The 25,514-nt window shown below is 40.6% G+C and overlaps 1 protein-coding gene across 7 annotated transcripts in view; it reads left to right on the forward strand.

The window, feature by feature from the left end:
* WWOX (WW domain containing oxidoreductase) overlaps positions 1-25,514 on the forward strand; it is a 946,892-nt gene that overhangs the window by 259,550 nt on the left and 661,828 nt on the right. For 6 of the 7 annotated variants that reach the window (XM_077890924.1, XM_077890923.1, XM_077890925.1 and 3 more), the window contains 2 exons: positions 13,487-13,672; positions 19,150-19,414. In XM_077890924.1, coding sequence (XP_077747050.1) covers positions 13,487-13,672; positions 19,150-19,414 — 451 coding nt within the window. The remainder of the gene's footprint in view (positions 1-13,486; positions 13,673-19,149; positions 19,415-25,514) is intronic. The other variant, XM_077890926.1, reaches the window with a different exon arrangement.

Raw genomic sequence — 25,514 nt, forward strand, 5'->3', positions numbered from 1 at the left:
ATCCCCAGGTATTATTTTAACCTTGTCGACAAATGGCAGGAATAGGAATCCTCTACGAGCAGGGCCCTGTACTTGGTACAGGATATATGCTTCGTATGGATATAGGACGCCGCCCCCCCCCCCCCCCCCCCCCCGCCACACACACATACACACAAGGAAATCATAGTCAAAGAGAGAAGATACTGTTTTCAGTTGTTAGGGTAAATGTGTTCTTAGTAGGCATTGCCAAATAATTTACTGCCGGCTCCGGTCCTTCACTCAAGTGTCCTGGATAATTCTGATTTCTTTGTAATGGATTTGTTTTCTAAGGCCACATGCACTATTCATTTAATTACTCCCACTGCTGGGCAGCCAAATTGCAGGAGCTCTGTGAGCCATATAGAACAATTTCCCATGTTCTCCTGTTGCTGCTTATGTATAAGATGGACACAGTTAAATAGTCTATTTAACTTAACACATACTAATTTTTAAAAACTAAAACCAGAGCAGCAATCCTACAGGTGTTGTTTGTGCAAAGGACAAGACTGTGAAATACACGATTTGGTTTCCGTGCATTTTTTTTTTAAGTGAATACAAGTGGTCCTTAAATTTGACAAAAAATAGGCAAGTGGCACATAATGACTGCATTGTGGATGAAGCTGACACAGAGAGAGGCTCTGTGGGTTAAAACCAAATACTGACTGTATGCATGCAATGCTTGAGTTGTGCAAGCAAGGATGCAGAGAGCTGTCACCCGCACGATCTTACTTGATTTTCAGGCATTCAGTAATTCAACAAACTTCTGTTGCATCTTAGACATGGTGCTGGGTGTGGGAGCACCGTGGTGACTTTAGAGACACACTCAGCCCTTCCAGGGTTTCTAGTCCACTGTCGTGACTTACTCCTTTTTGTGTCTGAGAAAACTGAGCATCACAGAGAAAATAACCAGCTCCCTCTTCTCTAAATAATGCTGGCCCCAGCCCTCCCAGTCTGCCAGCTTCTTCCCTTCCCGCATTTGTATGAATAATATTCACATTCTCTGCGTTCTCTTGTGGAGTTTATTAAACTCCAGTTTGGCCTCCCAAGACTTCTTTCATGTCACGAGTGAATTTCTGTAGGACATGACCATCATTCATTTGTCAGATGAACAAATGGGAATTTGCCAAGAGAGACTCTGGTTCATTTGCATTTTCTTGATCTGTGGGAGCTGTGTTTAGTGAAGTTACTGGGTTGTGAGTGTGGTTGAATTTATTGTTACCATTCCCACTCTTCCATCCTTATCATGCTTATCATTGATTGTCCATTTTATTAAATATTCCCAGGGAGCCAGAACACAAGGCAATAAAGGTACTGACTGCAAAGGGCAGGAGCGAAACTTGCAGACATATGGACCTATAACACCAAAGGGTCAGATCTGCGTTTGAGATATCATGTCATGTGGATTAAGGGCTATTGGTGGCATAATTACAAAATTGATGCTTTTTTTTTTTTTTTCCTAGAAAGTCCCTTGGAAAAAGATATCGGTATTTTTCCTTTTGTATATCTTGCCCCATTTAGAATCAGTGAGGTTGAGATTTTGCTGCTGGGCCTGTATATGATAGGATGGGAAATATAATCAAGGTAATGGACATATGGCAAAAATTTAAGGAAACAACAAAAACAAGAGTGTTTCTATTTTCTGTTAAGTGTATGTACTGATGGTCTGGAATTCACTATAAGAAGTTGTAAATGGTGCATGAAATGAAAAATTCGTGGTGGTCTCCTGGGATACAGCCAGTGCTCTGCTGTATTCCTGCTGATGGTTTGGATTATTTTCTTTATTTCAACTTAGAAAAAAAAAGGTGTAGCTGGGTTATCTTAACAGCAGAATCCACTCTGGGTTAATTATTATGTTAATTTCGATGGTGTCCTTAAATTCATAAAACATGTGGATCCTTCAAATTTTAGAAGCACAGCTAGACAGTCACTGACCATCTAAACTGACATTGATTTTTATATGTTCCTATTTCTCTTGTTTTATTTGCTTGATTTCCTTGCATATTTATTGAGGCTCTTACTCCTCCCCCCCCCCAAGAGATATAGGGTAAGAACATGAGAAGCCATGTATAGGTATTTTATAAATATGGGAGATAATTATATATATGTGTTAGGTCTCTGAATTATTATTTTATTTATTTTTATTTTTTAAGACTTTTTATTTCTTCATGAGAGACACACAGAGAGAGGCAGAGACACAGGCAGAGAGAGAGGCAGGCCCCATGCAGGGAGCCCAACGTGGGACTCGGTTCTGGGATTGGGATCAGGCCCTGAGCTAAAGGCAGATGCACAACCACTGAGCCACCAGGCATCCCTATATCTCTGAATTATTGATAGGTGTCATGTCCCCAAAGTGTAGCCAAGTCTAGGAAATAGGCAGCCAAGGAAAAAATAGCCTGTTTTAGGTATCATCTCTCAGCTGATGTTAAGCATTTTACATTTTTCTCTAATTTTCATGACTAGCAAACAAGGTGGGTACTGTCCCTCCCTTTAATTGTTATTGTCATTGTGAATTTGAGCAGCTAATTATATATTTTTTCCAGTATGTTACCATAAATAAACATTGTTTAAAAGTTTTTCTGTATACCACCTAAAGTCCTCTTGACTTTTACTGTTGGTGTGCACACTGCATCTTGGGCAGTTGAGGTCTAGGTGGGCTGTTGGAGAGTCTAGAACCTTCGCTGGGCTTGAGGTGAGCTGTATGAGAGGATGGCTGTGTTCCAGTTTATGCTGCCATCCATGAGTTCAAAGTAACCCAACCCTAGCGATTTAAGTAGAGATCCACGTTGGAATTCTACAGTAATATTTTCCTCTTTCTTTGCTGGAAGAAAAAGAAAACCTAACACTTAGTAAGTCTGAGAAACAGTTGCTTTTGGGACTTTGGGTCCTTAGGCCCTTTCTATTGAATTTCAGAGTATTTCCATATAGTACTAATTCCCGCAGCTCACTAGAGAAATGCCCCAGATGGTGTGACAGTCTGTTTCAAGGAGGAATTGAAAAGTATTTCCCTTTACATAACATTACACTTAGTTCATTCTTTTACTGTGTCTGAGATGGAATCCCCAAAAGCCACAACTGTGTTAATGTTCCACAGGGTGTTTATTTAGCCTGTAAAGGTCTGTCTCGTTTTTTGGAGCATGTTATGATTCAGTTTACAAATCCTCAGTGTAATTCAACCGCATGATGGTTGCTACTGCTCTTCATAGACTCTTTCGAAGCACCTTCTCAGTCTTCAGGTTTGATGTTATGTATCTGGTTCTTAGGTTACTTAGATCATAAGGGACTGGTGTTGTCTTCAAAGCATAAATAACTCTGTCTTCATGGATCAGCTAGAACTAAATCCACTTCTCCCCCTCCTTCTTCTCCTCCCCCTCCTTCTTTTGCCATATTTTAGGCAATAATATATTGTAAGACATGACTATAGAATGTGATTTATAAACCAGATGCCACTGGGAAAATAGCATTGATTCAGTGTATTCATTCATTCATTCATTCATTCACTCATTCATTCATTCATTCATTCCTGATGTACAAAAGGCTTACTTCTTACTGCATGCAAACAAAGGCTAGGCAAACAAAGACTCTTTCCTATGGTCATTGATTGTAGTCTACTGGCAAAGGTAACAGACAGATTGAGCCACAAAGAATTAAGCATTTAGGAATGGACACACCCCAGCCAGAATTGAAGACCAAACCTCCTGGGAGATGCTACAGCTCAGAAGCTGATGTTTTGTTTACAGTAAACTCTCAGGATGTGCTAGGGTTGGGTTGTTGCCAGTTACTGATGAGCATTCAAAACAGTTGGCAGGGTTGAGAATGGCAATGGATGTTTGTGGAGCAAACAGATGTCATCCTGGCCCTCCAGGGGTTGGTGTCAGTAGGGGCTTAGAGCCTTAGTGGGGGATTGTGGGTCAGGGAACTTGGGAAACAGCTGGATCTCCTGCCCCATGCATTTGTCTAGTGGTCATAGGACGAAGGGTCTTGTGTCCTTTGGTTATGTCTGTCTTTCTGTCAATCACATTGTTGTTAACCTTGTAAAAGGTCCAAGGAAGGTGTCTAAGAACTGCAGAAGAGGGAGATAGTGCTTATCTTCCTGATGAGGAGTAAGGCTTCTTCAAGTAAAGAAGGGTCTCCTGAGTAGTCCTTGGGAGAAAGGGTGGGTTGTGACCTGTAGAAGGGGCAGCTGGGACAGAGTGAGGGACCCTTTTAGGTCCATCTAAGCGGACAAGTAGAGTGAGGCAGGAAAGTACTGTATGTCAGTGTATGAGCCAGGATCAGAAAGTGGTATGATATCAGCATCATTAATTTCTCTACTGTCCAGAAATATGCATGCATGACATCATCATGGGTGAGAGCCCAGTTGGAGATAGGCTGAATTTCTGGCATTTTATTCAAGTTTAATTTCTTAACATCATATCAAAGCACTGCTGCTTGTAGATGTTCGGGGTGTGTACCTCACTAGGCTGTGGGTGCCATTCAGATAGCCCACTACCTATGTTCAACCTCGTGGCTCCACACAGCAAGCCTTCCTATTCCTCGGTTGGAAGGATAGTGTGTGTTCCTGACTAAGAAAACATTTTGGTGGCAGGTAGTCCTAGATTTCCATTCTGGCTTCTTCAGCTACTTGGCAAGAAACATTTTGAACCTTAGTTTTTCCTCTGAAATGGTAACCATCTGTCTACCTTGTGGGTTGCTATGATTATTAAAATAGAATATTCAAAGATTACCAACAATGTGTCCTCGCACTGACATCATATGAATGTCCCAAGCAAGGAACAAGTGTGAGCCTCTCTTTCAGTTCATGTTTACTAGACCCGTGTGTTCAAGTAGGTGCTTATTGAACATTCTCTGTGAGCAAAGTGTTGCCCAGTTTTATAGGATGACGCCAATGTGGACCTGCACCCCTGCTGTTACAACACTTATAAGGAGAACATAAAATTTCGTAAGAAAGTTTTTGTGGTTGGTCAGAACTTCCAGGGCGTCTCACCAAGATGAGGTTCAGGAGTTGCTTCAGAAATCACACAGATACTAAATGCTCTACAAATTCAGAGGAGGAGCCATTCTTATGTGTGGGGTGGTTTAGGAAGGTTCCATGGGGGGTTTGGGGTTTGAGCTGGCTCTTAAAAGGACAGGGGGCAGTCAGCGTGGGTGAGCACTGTATACATGAGCCGAGTATTCTATAGTCTTTACACTGTTATGTTGACCTGTACTCTCGGCAAGTAGATTTTAACATTTTTCTTCTCAGTAGTTTCCTGGTACCCAGGACAAGGCACATTGTAAATAGTCCATACATATTTACTTGACTTCAGCCAGGTAACAGTTTTGTATTAGCCACCTGTCAGGTTCAAGGTGCTTGGCAAGTTGGTCCCAAGACGCAGAGATGAATACGCTCAACTGCTGTCATCCCACTAGGTGTGGTCAGCACACAGATGCTTCAGTTACTCATCCTGGGGGTGTGAGTAGGGCCATTAGTAGCACACGAGGCACTGTTGTGTCTCTACATTTTTTTAAGTTGCTTTTTACATATAGTAAAATTCACCCTTTTAATAATAGAGTTCTGTAAGTTCTGACAAACCCATAGTTGCAGAGTCACCACAATCAAGATTTAGAGCTGTTCACTTACCCCCTAAATTTCCCCTGTGCGTCTTTATAGTAATTCCCACCTCTACACCCAGCCCCTGGCAACAATTGATTTTTTTTTCCTGTTTCTGGAGTTTTGCCTTTTCCAGAATGTTATATAAACACAAGTGTTCCATATGTAGCTTCTTGAGTTAGGTTTCTTTCACATAGCATGATGCATGTATTAGTTATCTGTTGCTGTTAAATTACTCCCAAAACTTAGTGACTTAAAAGAGCAAATATTCATTACCTGACTCTGTTTGTTTTCTGTTGCTGTTGTAATAAATTACCACAGATGTACTGGCTTCAAACATCATGTATTCAGGGTGTAGGAATATATATACCTATCAGCTTTATATAACATAATAACAATATAATAATAGTATAAATAAATCTGCTAATTTCATTGGTAAAAATATCTTAATTATTGCTACCAGAGGATTTTAACATGATAAATCTTGTACTGATCATTTGTGATTACTTTTATAAATTTTTAAATATCTTTATCAATTTTTATTTTAGACTCTTAGAATGTGTTTTGGTGTTAATGTGTTAATGATAGGTCAAATAAGGGAGAAAGTAGAGGCAGCGAGACCAGGTCTGGACTGTTGTAGGTGCCAGAACTAAAGGCAGCAGGGTATGGAATGCTGGTAGTTGTTTTAGCTCAGGTTCCCTAGAAATCAAGCCTGGAATAGGGATGTACTTATTTTTTTTAATTGTATATATTTATTCATGAAAGACACACAGAGAGAGAGAAGGAGGCAGAGACACAGGCAGAGGGAGAAGCAGGCTCCCTGCAGAGAGCCCAATGTAGGACTCGATCCCAGGTCTCCAGGATCAGGCTCTAGGCCAAAAAGGTTGCGCTAAACCGCTGAGCCACCCAGGCTGCCCAGGGATGTACTTATTAATGATTTACTGGGGAGTATCCTCAGAAGAAGGCAGGAAGGGAAACAGATGGTGTTCAATAGGATACTAGCTTCAGTCTGATCCCACAGGTTCCTGGAGAAGGACTTGTACCAGAGCTGTCATCAGAGTGACTAGGTGTGGTGCATGACTTGTTATCAGAGCAACTAGGTATGGGGCATGACTTTCCAGAGGTGATGGTACCCATCAGTCGAAGACAATTATCTGGACGTGTTTGCTTTCAGCAGTTGTGAATTGGTACACTGGACCCATAATTGAGATCTAGACAGAACATCTTAATGCTCATTCCATCTGAAATGTAGAGGACTGGAAAAATATTAATAGTCTCTGAAGATTCTAGAGATGTTGATATTGACTAGTTGTAGAGACTAAAGGAAAAGATGGACTAGCAAATGTTTCTGAAGTGTTACTAATCAGGGGACCAGTTAGAGAGTATCATCACCCACTAGAAATAAGGACATCAGGAAGGGAAAGGACTTGAGGAGAGAAGATGAAGAGTTTAGATTTGGGGTAGGTCTGAATGAGATTCTAGGACCTGAGAGGAATATGGGAGCTGGAGCTGTGGGTGTGAAGTTCATCTTTATAGATGTGTTGTTTGAGTCCCTTGCTGGGAGACAGAAGATGAGGAAGGGGCAATATTAGGAGGAGGTCTACTGCGACAGAGAAGTCTGGTTTCAACAGAGGGGAGGTTGGGTTTCTTGATTGGGAAGCCATCGCTCTCCAGGTGGCTTTGAGAGATTCTAGATGATGATGGGAAAGAATTCAGGCAGCTTGGTGGTAAGAAATTGGTTTGGGACAAGGAAAAGAGATTATGAATGGAGACAAATATTTCAATTCAAAACTATAGCCCACAAATGGGAAGGGAGAGGCTAGTGCCAGTGAAAGAACCCCAACATCAGGTAGATATTTTTCTCTTTCCAGTGTTCTACTGTCTGTCCTTCCTTTCAGTTTCTTTTCTCCACTTTCTTTCTTTACCGATTTCCCTTCTTCAATGGTCAAAAAAATCTGATTACCCTGAAGGCAGCAAGAATGAGCCAGTGGAAAAGGAGCTACTGGAAAGGCCAGAAAGAAAGAGGGTATAGTCAACGGGTGGGGTGCTTGAAGAGTTGTACACCTGAAAGCAATATAGTGTGGTATGTCAGTTATACCTGGGGAAAAAAACAAAACAAAACAAAACCCCAAAATGAGGGAGAGTGAGAGGAAAACTTAGAGATCCGCTATCTGAAAACTAGTTAGTGAGAGCCTTTGCACTAGGACTGCCTTCTGTTAAATACTACCATCCGGCACTTTTTCAGTACAAAGTATCACTTAAGGCTACTGTGGCTCCATTAGGGAAATACAAATCAAAGCCACAATGAGATACCACCTCACACCAGTGAGAATGGGGAAAATTAACAAGGCAGGAAACCACAAATGTTGGAGAGGATGTGGAGAAAGGGGAAACCCTCTTACACTGTTGGTGGGAATGTGAACTGGTGCAGCCACTCTGGAAAACTGTGTGGAGGTTCCTCAAAGAGTTAAAAATAGACCTGCCCTACGACCCAGCAATTGCACTGTTGGGGATTTACCCTAAAGATTCAGATGCAATGAAACGCCGGGACACCTGCATCCCGATGTTTCTAGCAGCAATGTCCACAATAGCCAAACTGTGGAAGGAGCCTCAGTGTCCATCGAAAGATGAATGGATAAAGAAGATGTGGTTTATGTATACAATGGAATATTCCTCAGCCATTAGAAATGACAAATACCCACCATTTGCTTCAACGTGGATGGAACTGGAGGGTATTATGCTGAGTGAAGTAAGTCAATCAGAGAAGGACAAACATTATATGTTCTCATTCATGTGGGGAATATAAATAATAGTGAAAGGGAATATAAGGGAAGGGAGAAGAAATGTGTGGGAAATATCAGAAAGGGAGACAGAACATAAAGACTCCTAACTCTGGGAAACGAACTAGGGGTGGTGGAAGGGGAGGAGGGCGGGGGGTGAGGGTGACGGGCACTGAGAGGGGCACTTGACGGGTTGAGCACTGGGTGTTATTCTGTATGTTGGCAAATTGAACACCAATAAAAAATAAATTTATTATAAAAAAAAAGGCTACTGTGGCTCCAAAGCTTGGTCCATCATTGCTCATGGATGACCAGGAGCACTACCCACTTCTAAATAACAGTATCACCACTCTCCTTACTATTGAGCAGTTGTTCTCTGGCTCAAAGGAATCTGTTCATCCTAGTGGATGGGAGTGCTCATCCCATGAGGGAGTATCATCCACAGGAGGCCCAGAGAAAGCCAGCGTCCCCTTGACAGAGAGGCAGGGGTTCTCATTCCTGGTAGATTAGAACCTCAGAGAAGCAGCACACCTCCTTTCATAGGGATCTTCTGTACATTGAAGACCTCCCCTGTCCTCACTGACCCCTCACAGACCAGAATTCACCAAAAAAGAAAACAAATCAGGCCCAGAGAGTGCTGACTAACAGCATCAGCTTTGGAATGGGAATGATACTATTTTTGTTTCCATTCTATCTTTATAGTTTGAACTTTCCTTTTGATATTCTGTAAATATTCATCATCTCAGAGCCTTTTGAATTGTAATGGCTTTTAGTCAAAACTGAGCAAAATGTGCCATTTGAATAATAAAAACCTCATTAAAGTGAGGCAAAAGAAATTCTTTTCCTTTTGTACAAGCCAATTAAGTGTCTTTACAATTAGAAAAAAAAAGTCTAGCACTTTATAGTTTCATATTCAATAAGCCTGTTTTTAATTAATGAAGGTGACAAGTTTTAGGTACAGGGTACATATTTTGCCTCTGGTGTTGTGCAATTAACATTAATGAAGGGTATTAAAATTTGGTGAAAGAGAAGAGGATTTCCCATGTCCTCTGTGGATTCATGCCTCCAGGCTGAGGTCTTTGGTAGCAAGTTTCTTGATGTGTTTTGCATTTCCTTGAGAAAATGTACAGGCAAGAATAAAGGTAGCTAGAGGAGGCCATGTTGTTATCAATAGGTGTGGTGTCAAAATTCTGAATACCCAGGCGTGTCCTAACCACATGGAAACAATGCAGAAATCAACTTTGAAGAATTTTATTTTCTCCTGTGGATAGAAGGGAAGGGTATAGAGACAAGGAAGAAACAATGATTTAACCTGGCATGTATCTTGCAAAATACTTGGATTTTATTCATCACAACTTTGAGAGATGTGTATGCTTCAGTTGTAAGTTTGTAGGGAGAAAAAACAGGATTATAGATGTTAACCAACTGGCACAAGTCAGTAAGTATCATAACGTGACTGAACTAGAATTTCTCTTAACACTTGATTCTATCCATTTAAGAGAGCTTATCTAAGAAAGAAGGTATTGTGCAGTAGCTTTGAAGTCACCTAATCTTTTCGTCATATTTTATTTTGTTTTGTTCTTACTCCCTTATTCACTTTTTTTGTTGTTTCTGATTCTTATTTGGACCATAGGATGTTTGTTTCTAATTTCTCATTTTCCTGTTTGTAAGATGTTGATAATAATACATATCACCTAAAGTTCTTAGGTATTCGAAGCTATTAATAAGTGCCTAACTCCCATTTAGCACTCAAAGGAACAAAGAAGAAAATAAAGAAAATAAATAAAGGAAGGAAGGGGGGGGGAGGGAGAGAGGGAGGGAGGGAGGGAGGAAGGAAGGAAGGAAGGAAGGAAGGAAGGAAGGAAGGAAGGAAAAACTCTGAAAAAGGGAACCAAATATTTGAGATGAAACTGAAAGGTGCTCACATATATATTCACTTGACCCATTTTCCCCTTTCTCTCTCAAAGTTTTTTCCAGCAGTCTTGGCTTACTACAAAATATGGGTCATTTTTGTTAGAAATGAGTAGATTCTGTTTTGGCTTGAAAAAGGCTCTGATGAATGTTGTAGGTAGACCAGATGCCTCAAAGCATTTTCTTGTCCACCTCTTCAGAGAGTGACTGGACTGTTGGAGTGCTGTGCGTTGACAACTCTGGGCACCATAAGTGGAAAAAAAGTGATCTCAGTCAAACACAGCTGACCCCAGCCACATTACCACTTTTAGATCTTAGATAGTTGATGGATTGGAGCTATCTCAGAAAATAGAATAAATAAGACAGTTTCTCAGTGAGACTTAGATTGCCTATTGGCGATGAGATTTACATAAATACTTTTTAAAACAGTGAATTAATTTTTTTTCTCTAGTGATAAATTAATTCATGCTTTCTACCAGCATTTTTTATCAATTCTTAATGAAATTAGTATCATTGAGATCATTAATAATATCATTAATATTATGAATAATTAGTGAACTAATATCAATTCTTTGCAAACTCTAGGAAAAAAATGGAATAAGAAGGAAAACCTCTCTGGATGCCCGGGTGGCTCAGTGATTGAGCATCTGCCTTCAGCCCAGGGCCTGATCCTGGAGACTTGGGATTGAGTTCCAAGTTGGGCTTCCTGCATGGAGCCTGCTTCTCCCTCTGCCTATTTCTCTGCCTCTCTCTCTCTGTGTCTCTCATGAATAAATAAATAAAATCTTTAAAAAAAAAAAGGGAAGGAAAACCTCTAAACTCACTGTATAAGGCCAGTATTACTCTGATTTGAAAACCAGATAAAGATATCACAAGAAGATTATAGACTAGTTTCACTTATGAATATAGATGTATAAATCTTCAACAACATATTGGCAAGCCAAATGGAGCACTGTATAAAAAGGATTAGGCACCATGACAAGGTGTGATTTATTCAAGGAGGTTGGTGTAATCTACCATATCAGTAAAATAACGGATAGGTCATTGGTTATAGAAAGAACATTTGAAAAATTCCAACACCCATTTGTAATAAAAACACTCAACAAACTTGGATTAGAAGGGCATTTCCTCCACCTGATAAAGATATCCCATGTTCATGGATCAAGAGACTTAATATTGTTAATGAGACACTATTCTCAAAATTGATCTGCAATTTTTAAAAAAAGATTTTATTTATTCAACTGAGAGAGAGAGCAAGCTGGGGGAGGGGCAGAAGGAGAGGGAGTAGCAGACTACCTGCTGAGCAGGGTGCCTGACCCTGGGCTCCGTCCCAGGACCCTGGGATCATGACCTGAGCTGAAGACAGATGCTTAACTGCCTGGGCACCCAGGTGCTCCTGATCTGTAGTTTTAATGTAAACTTCATCAAAATTGCTATTGTTTTTTTTTTTTGTTTTTTTTTTTTTGCAGAAATTGAAAGCTGACTCTAAACTTTATGTGTGCATGCAAGGCTCCTGACTAGCCAACCCAAGCTTGAGAAAGAATAGTGTTGTTCTTTCAGTGTCACTTCCCAATTTAAAAGTTTTCTGCAAAGCTTTAGTAGTAAAGACTATAGTACTACTATAATAATGGAATAGAATTGAGAGTCCCAAAATGCACTCTTAAATTTGGTCAGTTGATTTTCATCAAAGGTGCTAGGACTAGTTAATGGGTGGAATCATAGCCTTTCTAACAAACAAAAGTGCAACAATTGGAATACCTGTATGCCAAAGAATGAAGTTAGATCTCTTGCATTCACCTTGCTTCTGTTTTAACTTACAATGGATCATAGATCTAAATGTAGGAGCTAAAACAAACTCTCAGAGGAAAAAATAGAAGTCTATCTCAGTGCTGTTGGGTTAGGCAATGGTTTCTTAGATATGACTCTCAAAGCACAAGTGACAAAAGAAAAAAATACATACAACTTGCATTTCATTAAAATAAAAACTCACAAAGAAGATAATTAAAGGGGTTCCACCCACCCCTATAACAACTAGAATTTACATTTAAAAAATATTTTATTTACTTATTCATGAGAGACAGAGAGAGAGAGAGAAAGAGAGAAAAAGAGACACAGGTAGAGGGAGAAGCAGGTTCCATGCAGGGAGCTTGACGTGGGACTCAATCCTGGGTCTCCAGGATCAGGCCCTGGGCTGAAGGCAGCGCTAAAGCGCCAAGCCACCCGGGCTGCCCTAGAATTTACATTTTTGAGTACACTTCATTAATATTTTGTGTGCATTTGTATACTCATACAAGATTATATATTTTGTTCTATAACATGCATGTTTTACAGTAAAAAAAAATGTATCATTTTAATGACTGCATAGTATTCTATTGCATATATTCAGATTCATTTAATGATTTCCCCAGTTTTATATTTTGTTTATTTTGTAATGTTTTGCTTTTATATCATAATTACAAACACTGTGGATAGCCTTGGATTTTTCCCTTTTTACAATTCTTATTAGTACCTTAGGATGATTTCCCACAAGTGCCATTTGTTTATGAGGATTTAGGATTTTGATTCACATGAAAGATTTATTTTTTAAGATTTTATTATGACACAAATTAAATACATACAAAAGAGAAGAAAATATTATAATAAATCTCCACTTACCCATCCCTGGGCTTGCTTGTTTCTAAAGCGTAGTTGTAATTTGACCTCTGGAGGGAATATATTCAAACAATGTGTCCCTGTCTCTTTGAACAGACTATTTCCCCCTTGATATGTTTACTTTGAACCTGATTCCTGTATTGGTCTTTATACAGCCTATTTTCTCTCTTTTTTTTTTCTTAATCTACTTTAAGGGTTATTTTGATTTTATAGGTGATGAAGATAAGAGTTGGATAAACTGAGATGCATAGATAAAATTAGATTTTAGAATCTGGGTTCCATCCAGGGTGACCAATTTTCCCGGGACGGTCCTGATTTTAGCACTGGAAGTCCTGTATCCTGGGGACCTCCTGGTGCCTGCTGCCCACTCACAGTCTAAGCCATTCCCCAGCAGAATGGCTTTGTGGTGTCATATCCCATTTCCAACTGATGAATCTTGAAGACAGTGAAGAGTTGGTTGTTCCTGTCAGAGCCCGGGTTATCCTTGGTTTTAGGGTGTTTGTGTCTGCACAGCATTGGATGTTTTGTTTTTCAGATCTCTTCATGTGCTTGTGTGCAATGCAGCGGCTTTTGCCCTACCCTGGAGCCTCACAAAAGATGGCCTGGAGACCACCTTCCAGGTGAATCACCTGGGGCACTTCTACCTTGTCCAGCTCCTTCAGGATGTCTTGTGCCGCTCAGCTCCTGCCCGAGTAGTTGTGGTCTCCTCCGAGTCCCATAGGTAGGTGAGAATCTGATGTTTCACATGGCCCCTTTCTTGTGCCATCCAATATCTCTCCAAGGCTCCTGGTCCTGAAAATGCTTTTTCAGTAATGCTGCTCTGGAAAGTGTAGGTATATATTCAACCTGGCTTCTTGAATTGTTCCGAGGTCTCTCTCTTTTTTGAGATTGTGGAGGATTATTTGGGGGTTTTTGTCTACAACAGTGCGGATGGTTTCTACAACTATACTTCAAGCCCCTCATTGATTTTGCTTCGAGATGGAATAATAATTGATTAAATCTGAATGCCTGACCTTTATCGATTTGTCATTCAACAACTTCAACACCTCACCAAGAAGAATGTGCAGTTATTCTAGCAGGAGAAACAATGCAATTAAAGACTGCGAGATGAAATCCAATTGTTTTATAATGAGAAATTAGGGAATTCAATGCAGACATTAGCTGTGTAATTGTAGAAAGGGAAGTACTGTAGTTAGAACATATTAGAAATCTGGCCATGCCTCTTTTGGTTAAAATTTCAATTAAAACATCAGATGGCACTTCTCTTCTATTACCATTAGGAGAATATCCAATTGACTAAAAAGGCATTTGAAAATTTCATCGTATTTTCAGCATATTTGTTTCTGGAGCTGGATAAACAACTATTTGTCTAAAGAGAAGTAGTCAGAGAAGACAAAGGGCTTCCCTGGTGAGGCTAGATTTAATGCATGTTAGGGAGATTTTCCTGGTGTGGTTGGGAGCTTTCACTCTCAGCAAAGTAGCTGGAAAAAAAATAATGTGCAAGGACCTATTTTTTCCCTTCTTCTCCGTCTTAAGTCCTGAAATGTTTTAGTGACCCAGAATGAAGCTTATTTTTTTAATCATGCTTCCATAAAATGTAACCCCTGGGACTTGGAAGAGAGAGACCAGCCAAGGGTTAGCCTGAACCCTTTATCACTCCCAAACACAGGGGCTTATGGTATAAGTGACACATTGCAGATAGATTTACTTTTACCATTTTAAATTTATGATGGCTGAAATGAAAGGGAAATGCCCGTAATAATCCTCCCCCGTGTTAAAAGACACGAAACATCTAGTAATTAGGTGGTAACAAAATCTGGACATCCTTATCTTTGCAAATCACACCAGGTTTGTGAGGAAAAAAAAAAAATAAGTGGAGTGGCCCTGCTCAGGAGCGAGGGAGGCCACTGTGGGGGCCGGCGCGGGAGAGCGAGCTCCGGAAATAAATCTGCCAGCCCCGATCGTTTGCCAGATGTGGAGGGCACCACGGGATATGTTTAAATGAGTTGGTATTTAATGGGAGATTATGTTGAATTGTCAGCTGCTTGCTTCCCTTTGTAAATCTGTATCTCAAATGGTATTTCATGTGACGTCTTTGTTCTCTTCTTAACTGCCGCATAATTCGAGCCTACCTTGGAGATCTGAATCTTAATTTCATGTAACAGATGAATTGGAAGGAAGAGCCCTGATCTCCTGAATTAGATCCATTTTAGTTTATAGACCAGGACTTCCTGAAATGGTTATCAGGCCCACTCCGGTCTGGTGATTGGCACTGGTTTTTTCTGCTTTCCGGTCGGCCTTTGCACATGTGAAGGGGTATTTTTACAAAATGCTAATTCCCCCACACTGGTGTGTTTTTTACACTTGTGTTATCCTCCTGTGGTGCCCAAGAGACAGTGTGAATACTGGGTGCATAGTCCTGGGAAAGCACTTACTCGCTGCTCAAGGACCCAGAGCCCTAAACCATGTTGTAAAATGGAAGTGTTGATATCTAATTACCTCCATAAACCTTGGCGGAGTCTCTTCGTTGGAGTCAAGACCCCCTGTTAGGGGAAAAATAAAGTCCTATGTTTGCAGAAAATATTATACCAGACTGCCCCCGGGCAAAATATTTATTAGCCTCCCTGTGTCTTCACTGTATTTTACTTACTTATCTGGAGTCTGAGCAAGTGAATGGAGTTTCTACATACCCAAAATACATCATATTAAAATGAGAACTCGCCTTCCTTGCTGTGAAAAATTTTCAGATAACAATTAAAATAGAATGAAAAGAGTGAGCAGAGGGCTGGCTGAACAACTCTGAATGGCTGCAGCTGTGTTGAGTGCCAAGTTGCTACACACAAACACACACACACACACACACATAACTTTTGATGCAAATTCAGTCTTATTCTTTGAACATACCAGCTTTTGTCTACATAGAATCCAGACTAATTATTTTTGTTTGGTAATTTAAAAATCCTCAGTTAAAAAAAAAATAAAGGAGCAGTATATATAGAAATACAAGATAGAGGTTCCCACAAACAGCAAATGTTAATGTCCAGAGAGCAAATGTTAACATTTTACTGTATGGGTAGGAGGATAATTCTATTAAGACATTATTGTGTGGTTTTGTCAATTTTTCAACTTGAAAACAGAGTCGGCAGCCTTTGAAGAGTTGTTTTATTGCCTCTTGAGCTGAGAGGTGAATATGGTCGTTTTTCAGGAAGCCTGTCCTGGTTCTGAGGGATCAGAAAGCTTGCCCACCCTTCCCGCTTCCTGGAGGACTGTCAATACAAGCTAATCAGGCCTTCAAAATGAGCCTGCTGTTCAGGAGATCAGCAGGGCAGGAAATCAGGGGTTCACTTACGGAGGGGGGCTGCTTGCCAAGAGTGGGCCTGCCATTTAGTAGCTGTGCTTCTCTGTCCTAAGAACTTCCTTCAACTTGGTTTCATATGGTCATCATAGTGTGTGTGTGTGTGTGTGTGTGTGTGTGTCTATGTTTTATCTTGTTTCTAGATGAAGGATTAGGAATGATTTCCTTTCCCCCTCTTACCCTCTCTAGTGTTCTGCAGTCATGAGATACTTCTGTGTTGTCCTTAAAAACCAAAACAGGGAATTCATTCTAAACTTTAGAAGTGCCATGTGCAAATATTGATAAAGAACATAGAGGACCTGAAGCTAATGCTAGATTTTCCCATTGGAACAAGGAAACTTGGCCCTTAGTTTGGAATTCTCAACCCATGATCAAAATTTAATTCTCTAATCCTATATTTAGTCCCCACTATGTGTCAGGCATTGTGGTAGGCAATATGCAAGAGGCTTACTGTCTACCTTCCAAGAATTCACAGTCCAGAGTTGCAAGCAGGTAAATAAATGGCTTGCAGTCTGGCATGGTAAGGACAGAGGCACAATGTGCAGGTAAAATGCAAAGATGGCATGACTTGCTTTGTTACTGATGTTCAAGGGGGTTGGTGCGAGGTTATTGAACACTAGGAATATCATGCATGGCCTGGGTCCTGGTGAGTGGGAACCTACTTTCCATGGAAACATGTTTCAGTCTACTTTGCATGGCTCCTTTCAGTCTGTCCCCCATTGCCACCTAAGAAATCATTGTGACAACAAGCAGTTGGGGGAGTTTCCTGGAAGAAATGGCACTCAAATTGGGTTGGGCTAAACAGATATGCCAAAATGGTTTCCAACAACAATGATGGAAGAAGAGTGAAGAATGAGAGAACGATGTTATTTTTATGCCACACTATTTAGATGCTGTCTAGATCCTTGATCCTTCTTTCTACTCATAGGTAGAATTTCCAAGACATGGCCCATACCTTGGATCATTAGGTTCTCAACAGTCTCTTTCTGTAGTACTTGTTACTACGTTGAAATAAAGTTGAAAAACGATATAACTTCACTGCATAAGTGTATTTTAATTCAATATGCTAGCTTAACTGTAATGGGAAGAAAAAATAAATGTGAGACAAAATAGCATGTTTTCTTCCTCGAGCAGGACTACAGGAAAGGTAAGTAATCAGATGTGCATGCCTATGGATAAATCACCTCCATTGGGATACTCACAAATGCAGACTGTTAACAGGTGTGTGGCAGTGCAGACTCAAATACTACCAGCATGGAATCAAGCCTCACCTCCCCCAAAACCCCACGAAATCTGAACATGCATTCATTCTTCATTTGCATGGTTGTTATACTACACTCTTGGAAATGCAGTGGATGTTAAAACTGTGTATATATGTAAAACACAGCCAGGCTCTAGGCTCAGATAATTACAGACAGGCTTTTCATCTGTGTGAATGTCCAGTGGACCAATCTTCACTGAGCAAGACTCTGTCTGCATTGCAGGACATCTACCATCCCCGGCTCCTGCCGGCAATCATTATAACAACCAGAACAAGGCCCCCATAAATTTTCAAATTTCCCGCTAAGTTCTACTGCTTTAGATGATTAAGCTCAGAAGTCTGGGCCCTTCCTGTGGTTTGGGGACTTGGAGACAGGCAGCCAACAATTAGTTTCAAGGTCTTGGTGCTGTATCCATGATAACATTTCTGGCCATCGGCTTTGTTGATGACTTTAGAGCAGCAATGTCATTTAACACCAGAAATTGGATGTCACTGAGTCTTGCAGAAGGGATATTTAATTTCCATTAAAACATGAATTTCATCTATCCCTGTGATGCTTTTCCTTGGTCATAGCTCAACCTGAGCTGCTTATATTAAGGAACAACCAGAGTATTCCACAATTTTCATTTTGCCTTTTGCTTCTATTTCCATAGCAGTTACCCAGAGTACTCTCCTTATGTTTCCTTATTACTTGGTGCAAATGCCCAGACTTAATTTAGTGAAGGAAATGTTTAGGGGTCCTTAACCATCATCATCTAGAAAATCCCTTTTGTTACAATCCTTCTTTTTTCTTTTAGGGCAGTCATTACTTTGTTACCTAAGAAAGGAAGAAAGAAAAAAAAAGAAAGAAAAAGAAAAAATGGAAAGAACCAAACAGCTGGTGTTTAATGACTCCGTCAGACCCAATTATAAAACATCAACTACTTAGTTTGATTTGTGTGTATCCATGCCATGGGTATACTTAAAAACAGTAGACTCTGCCAGAACTCATTTTGGCTTTGTTTACATTTATCTTTTAAACGTATAAGACTATTGATGGCACCTCACCAAGGTTATAACCCCTTTATAATCATTAATTTTTAATCTGGAAAAGAGTCTTGGGGGCAGCAAGTCTCATCTATATTTACTTGGATGCTAAAATGAAAATATACAGGACTCATGCGTTGGCTAAAACAACCCAGGAAAACCCCGTCAAAGGTTAGGAATGTGATATCTTTCTGCTTCCAAAAGCAGCAGCCCTTTATTTAAGATGCTTTTCCATTTAATTTAATTATCCTTGAACTTCCTGTTGAAGGTTTTAAAAAAATCAGTGTTAGAGGCAGGAGGGAGTTCAAGCGTGTTAAGATTGCCCCATTTCTGAGTTTGGGCCTTTATTTACTCTGTCTTTGGACTCAGTTGGTTTATAGTGTTAAATCACTATTGTCAGTTTCTAGGGGAGACTGTTCCTATGTTTGCACAATTGTGTTCTCAGTTGTCTCTGTGTGGTTTCCTCAGATTTCTAATAATAAAAAAAGATGCTATTATCAGAAGTCAGAGATTGGCTGCTTCACATCCTATGTCTTTTTTTTTTTTTTTTTTTAAGATTCACAGATATTAATGATTCCTCGGGAAAACTGGACTTCAGCCGCCTTTCTCCATCTAAAAGTGACTATTGGGCCATGCTGGCTTACAACCGGTCCAAGCTCTGCAATATTCTCTTCTCCAACGAGCTCCACCGCCGCCTGTCACCTCGTGGGGTCACATCGAACGCTGTGCATCCTGGAAACATGATGTACTCCTCCATTCATCGCAACTGGTGGGTGTACACGCTGCTGTTTACCTTGGCCCGGCCATTCACCAAGTCCATGGTAAGTAAATGGATTCTGTTGCCGCAGACACCTTCAGTGTGCCATTATGGACATGTGCATTTTCTTCAGCTTCTTGTCTCTTGTAGTGATGGATCTGGTCTTGACGGTCGCATCCTCAGACCTGTCAAAGCCATCAGAAAGGGCTCTCAGATGCACCTTGATTGACTTAGAATGCATTTGTTTCTCTAAAGGCGTCTTGGAGGGCTGGATAGTAGATGTGCTTTGAAGTATTGCATTAAGAATAGCTGGAAGTTTTGATGGAAATGGTTTGCTTTCTTTTGATGCAATTGTTTTATTAGTCTTATGCAGAAAGCATGGTATTTGATAATGGTGTTTCAGGTCAGCAGGTGAAAAACATGGATTTGTGACCACTGAATTATCAGATGTGATTCCTTTGTTTCCACTGAGAATCTTATAGTTGATGTTCTAATCTCACCTGGAGAATCTTTTGTTGGTTGGAAGTGCATTTTATCCTTTACCTCCCAAAGGTGAATCCTTTGGGATGAATCACACTTCTGTGGTTAGATTTGGAAAGGTTCACAAAGGAAGTTTTTACATTTTTAATGGTTGTATAACAGCCATATCTAGAAACTTCTTCCATGAAACATTTTAATAGAAAGTCTTTTAAGTGAACAATGCCTATTTTACACGATATATTCGGTATGGTATTTTTCGAAACCAGAGGGCTCTAAAAACACTGTGAAATAGTGCATTCTAGTACAATTCCAGTTAACTAACTTAATATCTAACCCTCAGAAAGGCCCAAACACATTTTGACCCCTACAAGTATCACAAGGTGAACTCATTATCCTGGGGGAATGATCCTATGCCTCTGATTACAGTTTGTCTCCTCTAGTGGTTGTTCCCACGTACAATGGTAAGGCACTTAACCAGTCCTAGCCTGATTCCTCACAACTAACATTGTGGTATGGTTGATGTGGGGATTGACCATAACGGATATGACATTTATAATAATGAGTATAGAATTTCTGTTGAGACTTTAATCTGACTTACCAGCATGGGATCTACCTACCATATATGACTATGGAGCCCTTGAAAAGTGGCTAATACACTAGGAAACTGAATTTTAAATTTGATTTTACTTTAATTAATTTATATTTATAATTCATTTAGACTTTAAATAGTTGCATGTACCTAATGGTTGCCAGATTGGAAGGCACAGTTAAATAATGTGCTGAGCATGGTGTCTGTGTAGGAGATGTGTAGTATTCCTATTATGGTGGTTGTTATTCTTGTCGTTATAGTACCTTTGGAGAGGATTATTCTCCCAAATGTCATTTTTTTGTGTTGCATATAAGGGTCACAACTAAAGGAGTCTGTAAACTGGGAGTCTGGCGGTGGTATTTGGATGGACCTCTGTCTCTGTCCCCAGAGGCCCAAAGAGAAGGTTATTGACAAAGTAGGAAGGGTGTCCAGATGAAGAGAGCCTGGTCTTCAGCCTGTACTTCTGGTCCTCCAGGAAGCCATAGTAGAATGAACTTTCCATGTCCTTGTCCCCAGGTAACTAAAAAACAGCATCTTTTATCAGCCACACATGCACTTTTTTAGATAAGCATATAGATTATGAAGACTGTGAAATATGTACGTAGGTTTAGACTTGTAGGAAATTTCTAATAATATCTTCATATACTTAGGTATTTGGTGGTATTCCTAGCCATCAGCGTTCTATGATTTGGTTTATAAAACGGTGGAATGGAACCAACTTGTCAAGCTCATAGACAGTCATTTCTAGTTCATAAACATTTTGGACTCTGCATATGTGGGAGAGGCATGAGCATGACCTGGAACCTGGGATGAGTCTATGTCACTGGTGGGACAGACTGGGCTTACTGGGAAAGTCGATCTGGTGTTTTATCCTTCTGTACGTGGCTTGACATTGCTTCCATCATGATAAGATACTTGTCTCATGGACAGAGATGCACTTCTACTTTTTTTTTTTTTTTTTAAATAATGTGTCTACTTGACAGAGAGAGAATACAAGCAGGGGGAGCCCCAGGCAGAGGGAGAGGGAGAAGCAGACTCCCTGCTGATCAGGGATCCTGATGTGAGGCTTGATCCCAGGACCCCAGGATCACAACCAGAGCAAAGGCAGATGCTTAACCGACTGAGCCACCCAGTGCCCTGCACTTCTGCCTTTTTAACACAAATTTATTTTTGGACATAAGCTATATAGTTGCATTCCATTCTCACCCCATGTGAAAGCTGGCTTCCTAAATGCTCATGAAGAAGCTTAGCATGTATACAGTGTCCTCATGACCAGTGGCTGTCTGTGCATCATGGCTCCATCCGTGTTTTACTCCAGAAGTGTCTCCCTTGACATGAGTGTTGTGGAGTACACATCCCATTGCACAAGGTCAAGGAATAAAGCAGCACAGCCCAGCCTTGAGCTTGGAGGCTCTGCTTTTGCTTCTCCACCAGAGCTGGCTCCCTGAAGTATTAAACAACAGTATTCTAATATCAATGTCCCTGTTTTATTTGCTGTGACTTGCTGTGACTACGGTGATTTTAGTTACAGTAATTAGGTCACCCTTCATGGAGTCAGGCTATTTTAAGTGCCTCTTTAAGGAATATTGTTGCAGATCAGTAATTTTACAATTGGATGTTCTTGTGCAACTTTATTAAATGTAATCTGTCTTTTAAATGTTGCCCTTTTACAGTTATACATTTCTAATTGTTGCTGTAAATGCATTATCACTTTGAAATTAATTAATTTTTCCATTTTGGCCGCCTGCAGTATAATAATCACTAATGAGAAATTCACAGGGATTAATCTTAGCACAGCGATCCCTACTGGTAAATATGTGTCTTTGGCACCTCATCCCCTTGAGGTCTGGAGGTCAGGACAGGTGGATGAGGAGTCTGCGGGGGAAGCGTTTGTCTCCCTTCCCTCTGATTTATGCAAAAATAAAACAATACATACAAATGGGAATAGGATTTCTTAAAAGTAAGCTTTACCCTCAATGTTGTGCTTGAACTCACAATCCTGAGATCAAGAGTTGCATGCTCTACCTACGAAACCATCCAGCCCGACACCCCAAGAATAAGACTGTCCTTAAATACTGTTTAAAAAATACGCAGAATTCTTTAGCTGCTTTTGAAATATCTTAAGGGAAACTAAAGTTTGGTGGGAGCTTTCCGTTAGTGACGTCACATCTATCATGTCTTTCTACTTTCTTTTATGCTATTAAAATACTCAAAAAATTACATTTTGCCTATGTATATTTGAATATACATCATAAATATATATAAAGTATCCATACATAGGTATTTCTCCAAGTAACTTAATTCACAAAACCAGATCTGGTGATAGTCGAGATTTTCAAGGGTAATTTTGGGTACTGGTGATTGTTGCTATGTGTGGGGCCTTTAGATTCCTGCCGTACCCCCAGGCATGGTGCGACTTGGTGCATGAGGCTAGACATCGTGATGCTTTATGCCTCGGTGTAGATGCCTTCTTTATTCCTCACAGCGGTTCTGCTGTGTTAGTTCAAATATTAGAACTATTGCCCTCCTTTTGTGCTTAAAAAGCACAGAGATCGTACCCAGTTTGCCCAGGAGAGTGTCATACCTGCCTGCAGACCCTTCAGCGTCTCCTCCCAAGTGCACTTGCTGTGTCAGAGGCACCACAGCAGCCCCCACCGTGTATATCTCTCCTGGTGCGGTTAGGTTTCCTTTTTCAGATGTTTGAAAGTACCTTCATGAACTTAACCCTCAGCCTCCTCCATCCCCCCCCAGCCCCCCCAAACTTTCAGTTCTGGTAAACAACATCTGAGCTAGCATTCCTAGGTCCAAGCCAGCCCTTTGCGGATCGGTATGTAAATTTGAAGCCGAACGCTGTCACGTGGCCTCTTAGGGTGTTTTGTGCGACCAAATATTTATGTTGGCAGGTAACAGTAGAAAGAATATCATGTGTTAGGGTAGCAAGAGCTTAGCAGATGTTTTAGGGAACTGCGTTTTCAAATCATTTTACATTAAAAAACGGCTTGAGTTTGTAGAACTTCTGGAATGATTGAATTATGTTTCCTGCAGCCGTGTAAAGCCAGTCGTTGTGTTGAGTTTTAACAGATGTGCAGCTACTCTGCTAATGGATGGACCTGCAACGCCGGTTCTGTTGCAAAGTTATAAATTATAACTAGAAAAAAAGCACAAGATGTCATTCTTCTAACCTTCGCGAAAGCCAAGCTGAGTAATTCTGCCCTTGAATAACCCGCTGCAGGGTGATTTATAGTTGTATAATTTAAAACATAATGAAGGAGATAATAGATGTTGATTTGTTCTTTAAATTAGTGTTTTAGAAAAATACTTCTCCCCACCGCCACCTTTAAATACCTGCAGCTGACTACACTCTAGATACTATCAAGGACAAAACCCCCGTTCGAGTCTTTACTGGAGCAGAACGCAGGGGCCTTTTTCCTTTTTCTGTGTTGGGAGGAGGAGACACAGTTTTCAGTGTATAAATTTCAGCATATTCTTCACTAATCTAAATATTTTGGGACTCCCGAGTGAGGGTTGAATTCTCTGGCTGCCCTGCTCTTGCCAGTCCAGATATGTGAGAAGACGAGACTTCTAAGACCCCACTGTGGTTGGGTTGCACTTGACCTTTCCTGCAGAACCCCACAGGAGGACCTGGTGGCCATACTTTTCCTGCCTAGGTCACATCCCTGCTACCTTACACGTTCTTCTTACTTTCCAGGATTATCTTTGGCATTGGTTTTATTAGTCACCTCTGATTCTGTCCAGAGCTTTAAAATTAACAGTGTTTGCTCAATTCAGAGTCCAAGGGATATGGCAAACTGAAAAAGAGCAAAGGATCTAGGATCATTAGGCCTGTATTCAAAACTCAACATTTCTACCTTTTTTAGTTATAGAATTTTGAAATGCTTCCATCTCTGTGAGGCTCATTATTCTATGTCCGTTTTCATGTTTTGGGCTGTGAGTTATTAACATACAGTTAAAAGTGTTTGGAATAATAGAGGTTTGTTTTTCTCATATATCCAGAAACCCAGGTGCTGCCAGGGGTATGTTTGGCTGCTGTAAAGACAGTTCCTTGGTGATTGTCTTAGCTTTTCCCTCATGCTTATAAGGTGGCTGCAGTAGTGCCAACCGTTGATTGCATCCTCTGTGATGAGGTCTAAAGGTAGGATGGGAGGGATGGGACCCGCCTCCTTGCATATTTCCCTTCTTTATCAAGGAAGAGAACATCCTGTCTCAGAACCGTACTCTGTAGCCCACTTTGCTTCAGATCCCACTGGCTGGGATTGAGTCCCTTGTCCATTCCCTAAGTGCAAGGGAGGTTGGGAAAGTGCATTTCTGGCATTTTGTATCTCATGGGTGGGTAGTGTGATCTGGTGGCAAGGGAAAAGGGTGGGGTAGTGGCTTTTGAGCAGACTCTATTGAATAAGCATGCATACAGTTCTCTCATCTGTCAAGTGGGAATGTTGTCTATTTTATGGGGTCATTGTGAAAGCAATTTAGAATTGAATGGAAGGCACCGGGCATTGTCTGGTCCCCTTCCATGAAACCAGCTTCACTGAATTCAAGCTACTTGCAGCCCCATTCTCCTTCCTTCTCCACAATGGTAAGCATATTGTCCTTTAGCCTAAAACCCTTCTTTCCCTCCACTTTTAGTTATTTTTTACACATCCTTCAAGACCCAATCCAAACATTACACACCAAGGAAGCATCAGATCAAAATCTGGACTGGACCCTCCTTTATATGCTCTCCTAAGAGCTGATGCTCCTGGTACCATCTGGCGCGTAATAGCACCCCATAAACACATGTCGAATGAACGAAGGAAGGAATCCCAGAATTTCTCCTCCATGATACTGAACACAGACACAGCTTAGAAAAAATAATGTGTGTGGTTTTTGTATGTAATGCTTTTCTCCCCCTCTTGAAAGTCCTGTTTTTGCATTAAAGTTACTGTATCCCTGGTCCATAAAGTAAATGCTCAGTAAATATTTGTAAATGAATAAATGAAAGGCGATTAGGTGCTTAATGAATGACAGCCATTAAGGCATCCCTTATCACTCGTCTGAGGTGGGCAGGGCACTGCAGTTCAGAATGTGCAGATGAGGA

The sequence above is a fragment of the Canis aureus genome, chromosome 3, assembly GCF_053574225.1.
Source record: "Canis aureus isolate CA01 chromosome 3, VMU_Caureus_v.1.0, whole genome shotgun sequence".
In the NCBI taxonomy this organism is placed as follows: domain Eukaryota; kingdom Metazoa; phylum Chordata; class Mammalia; order Carnivora; family Canidae; genus Canis; species Canis aureus.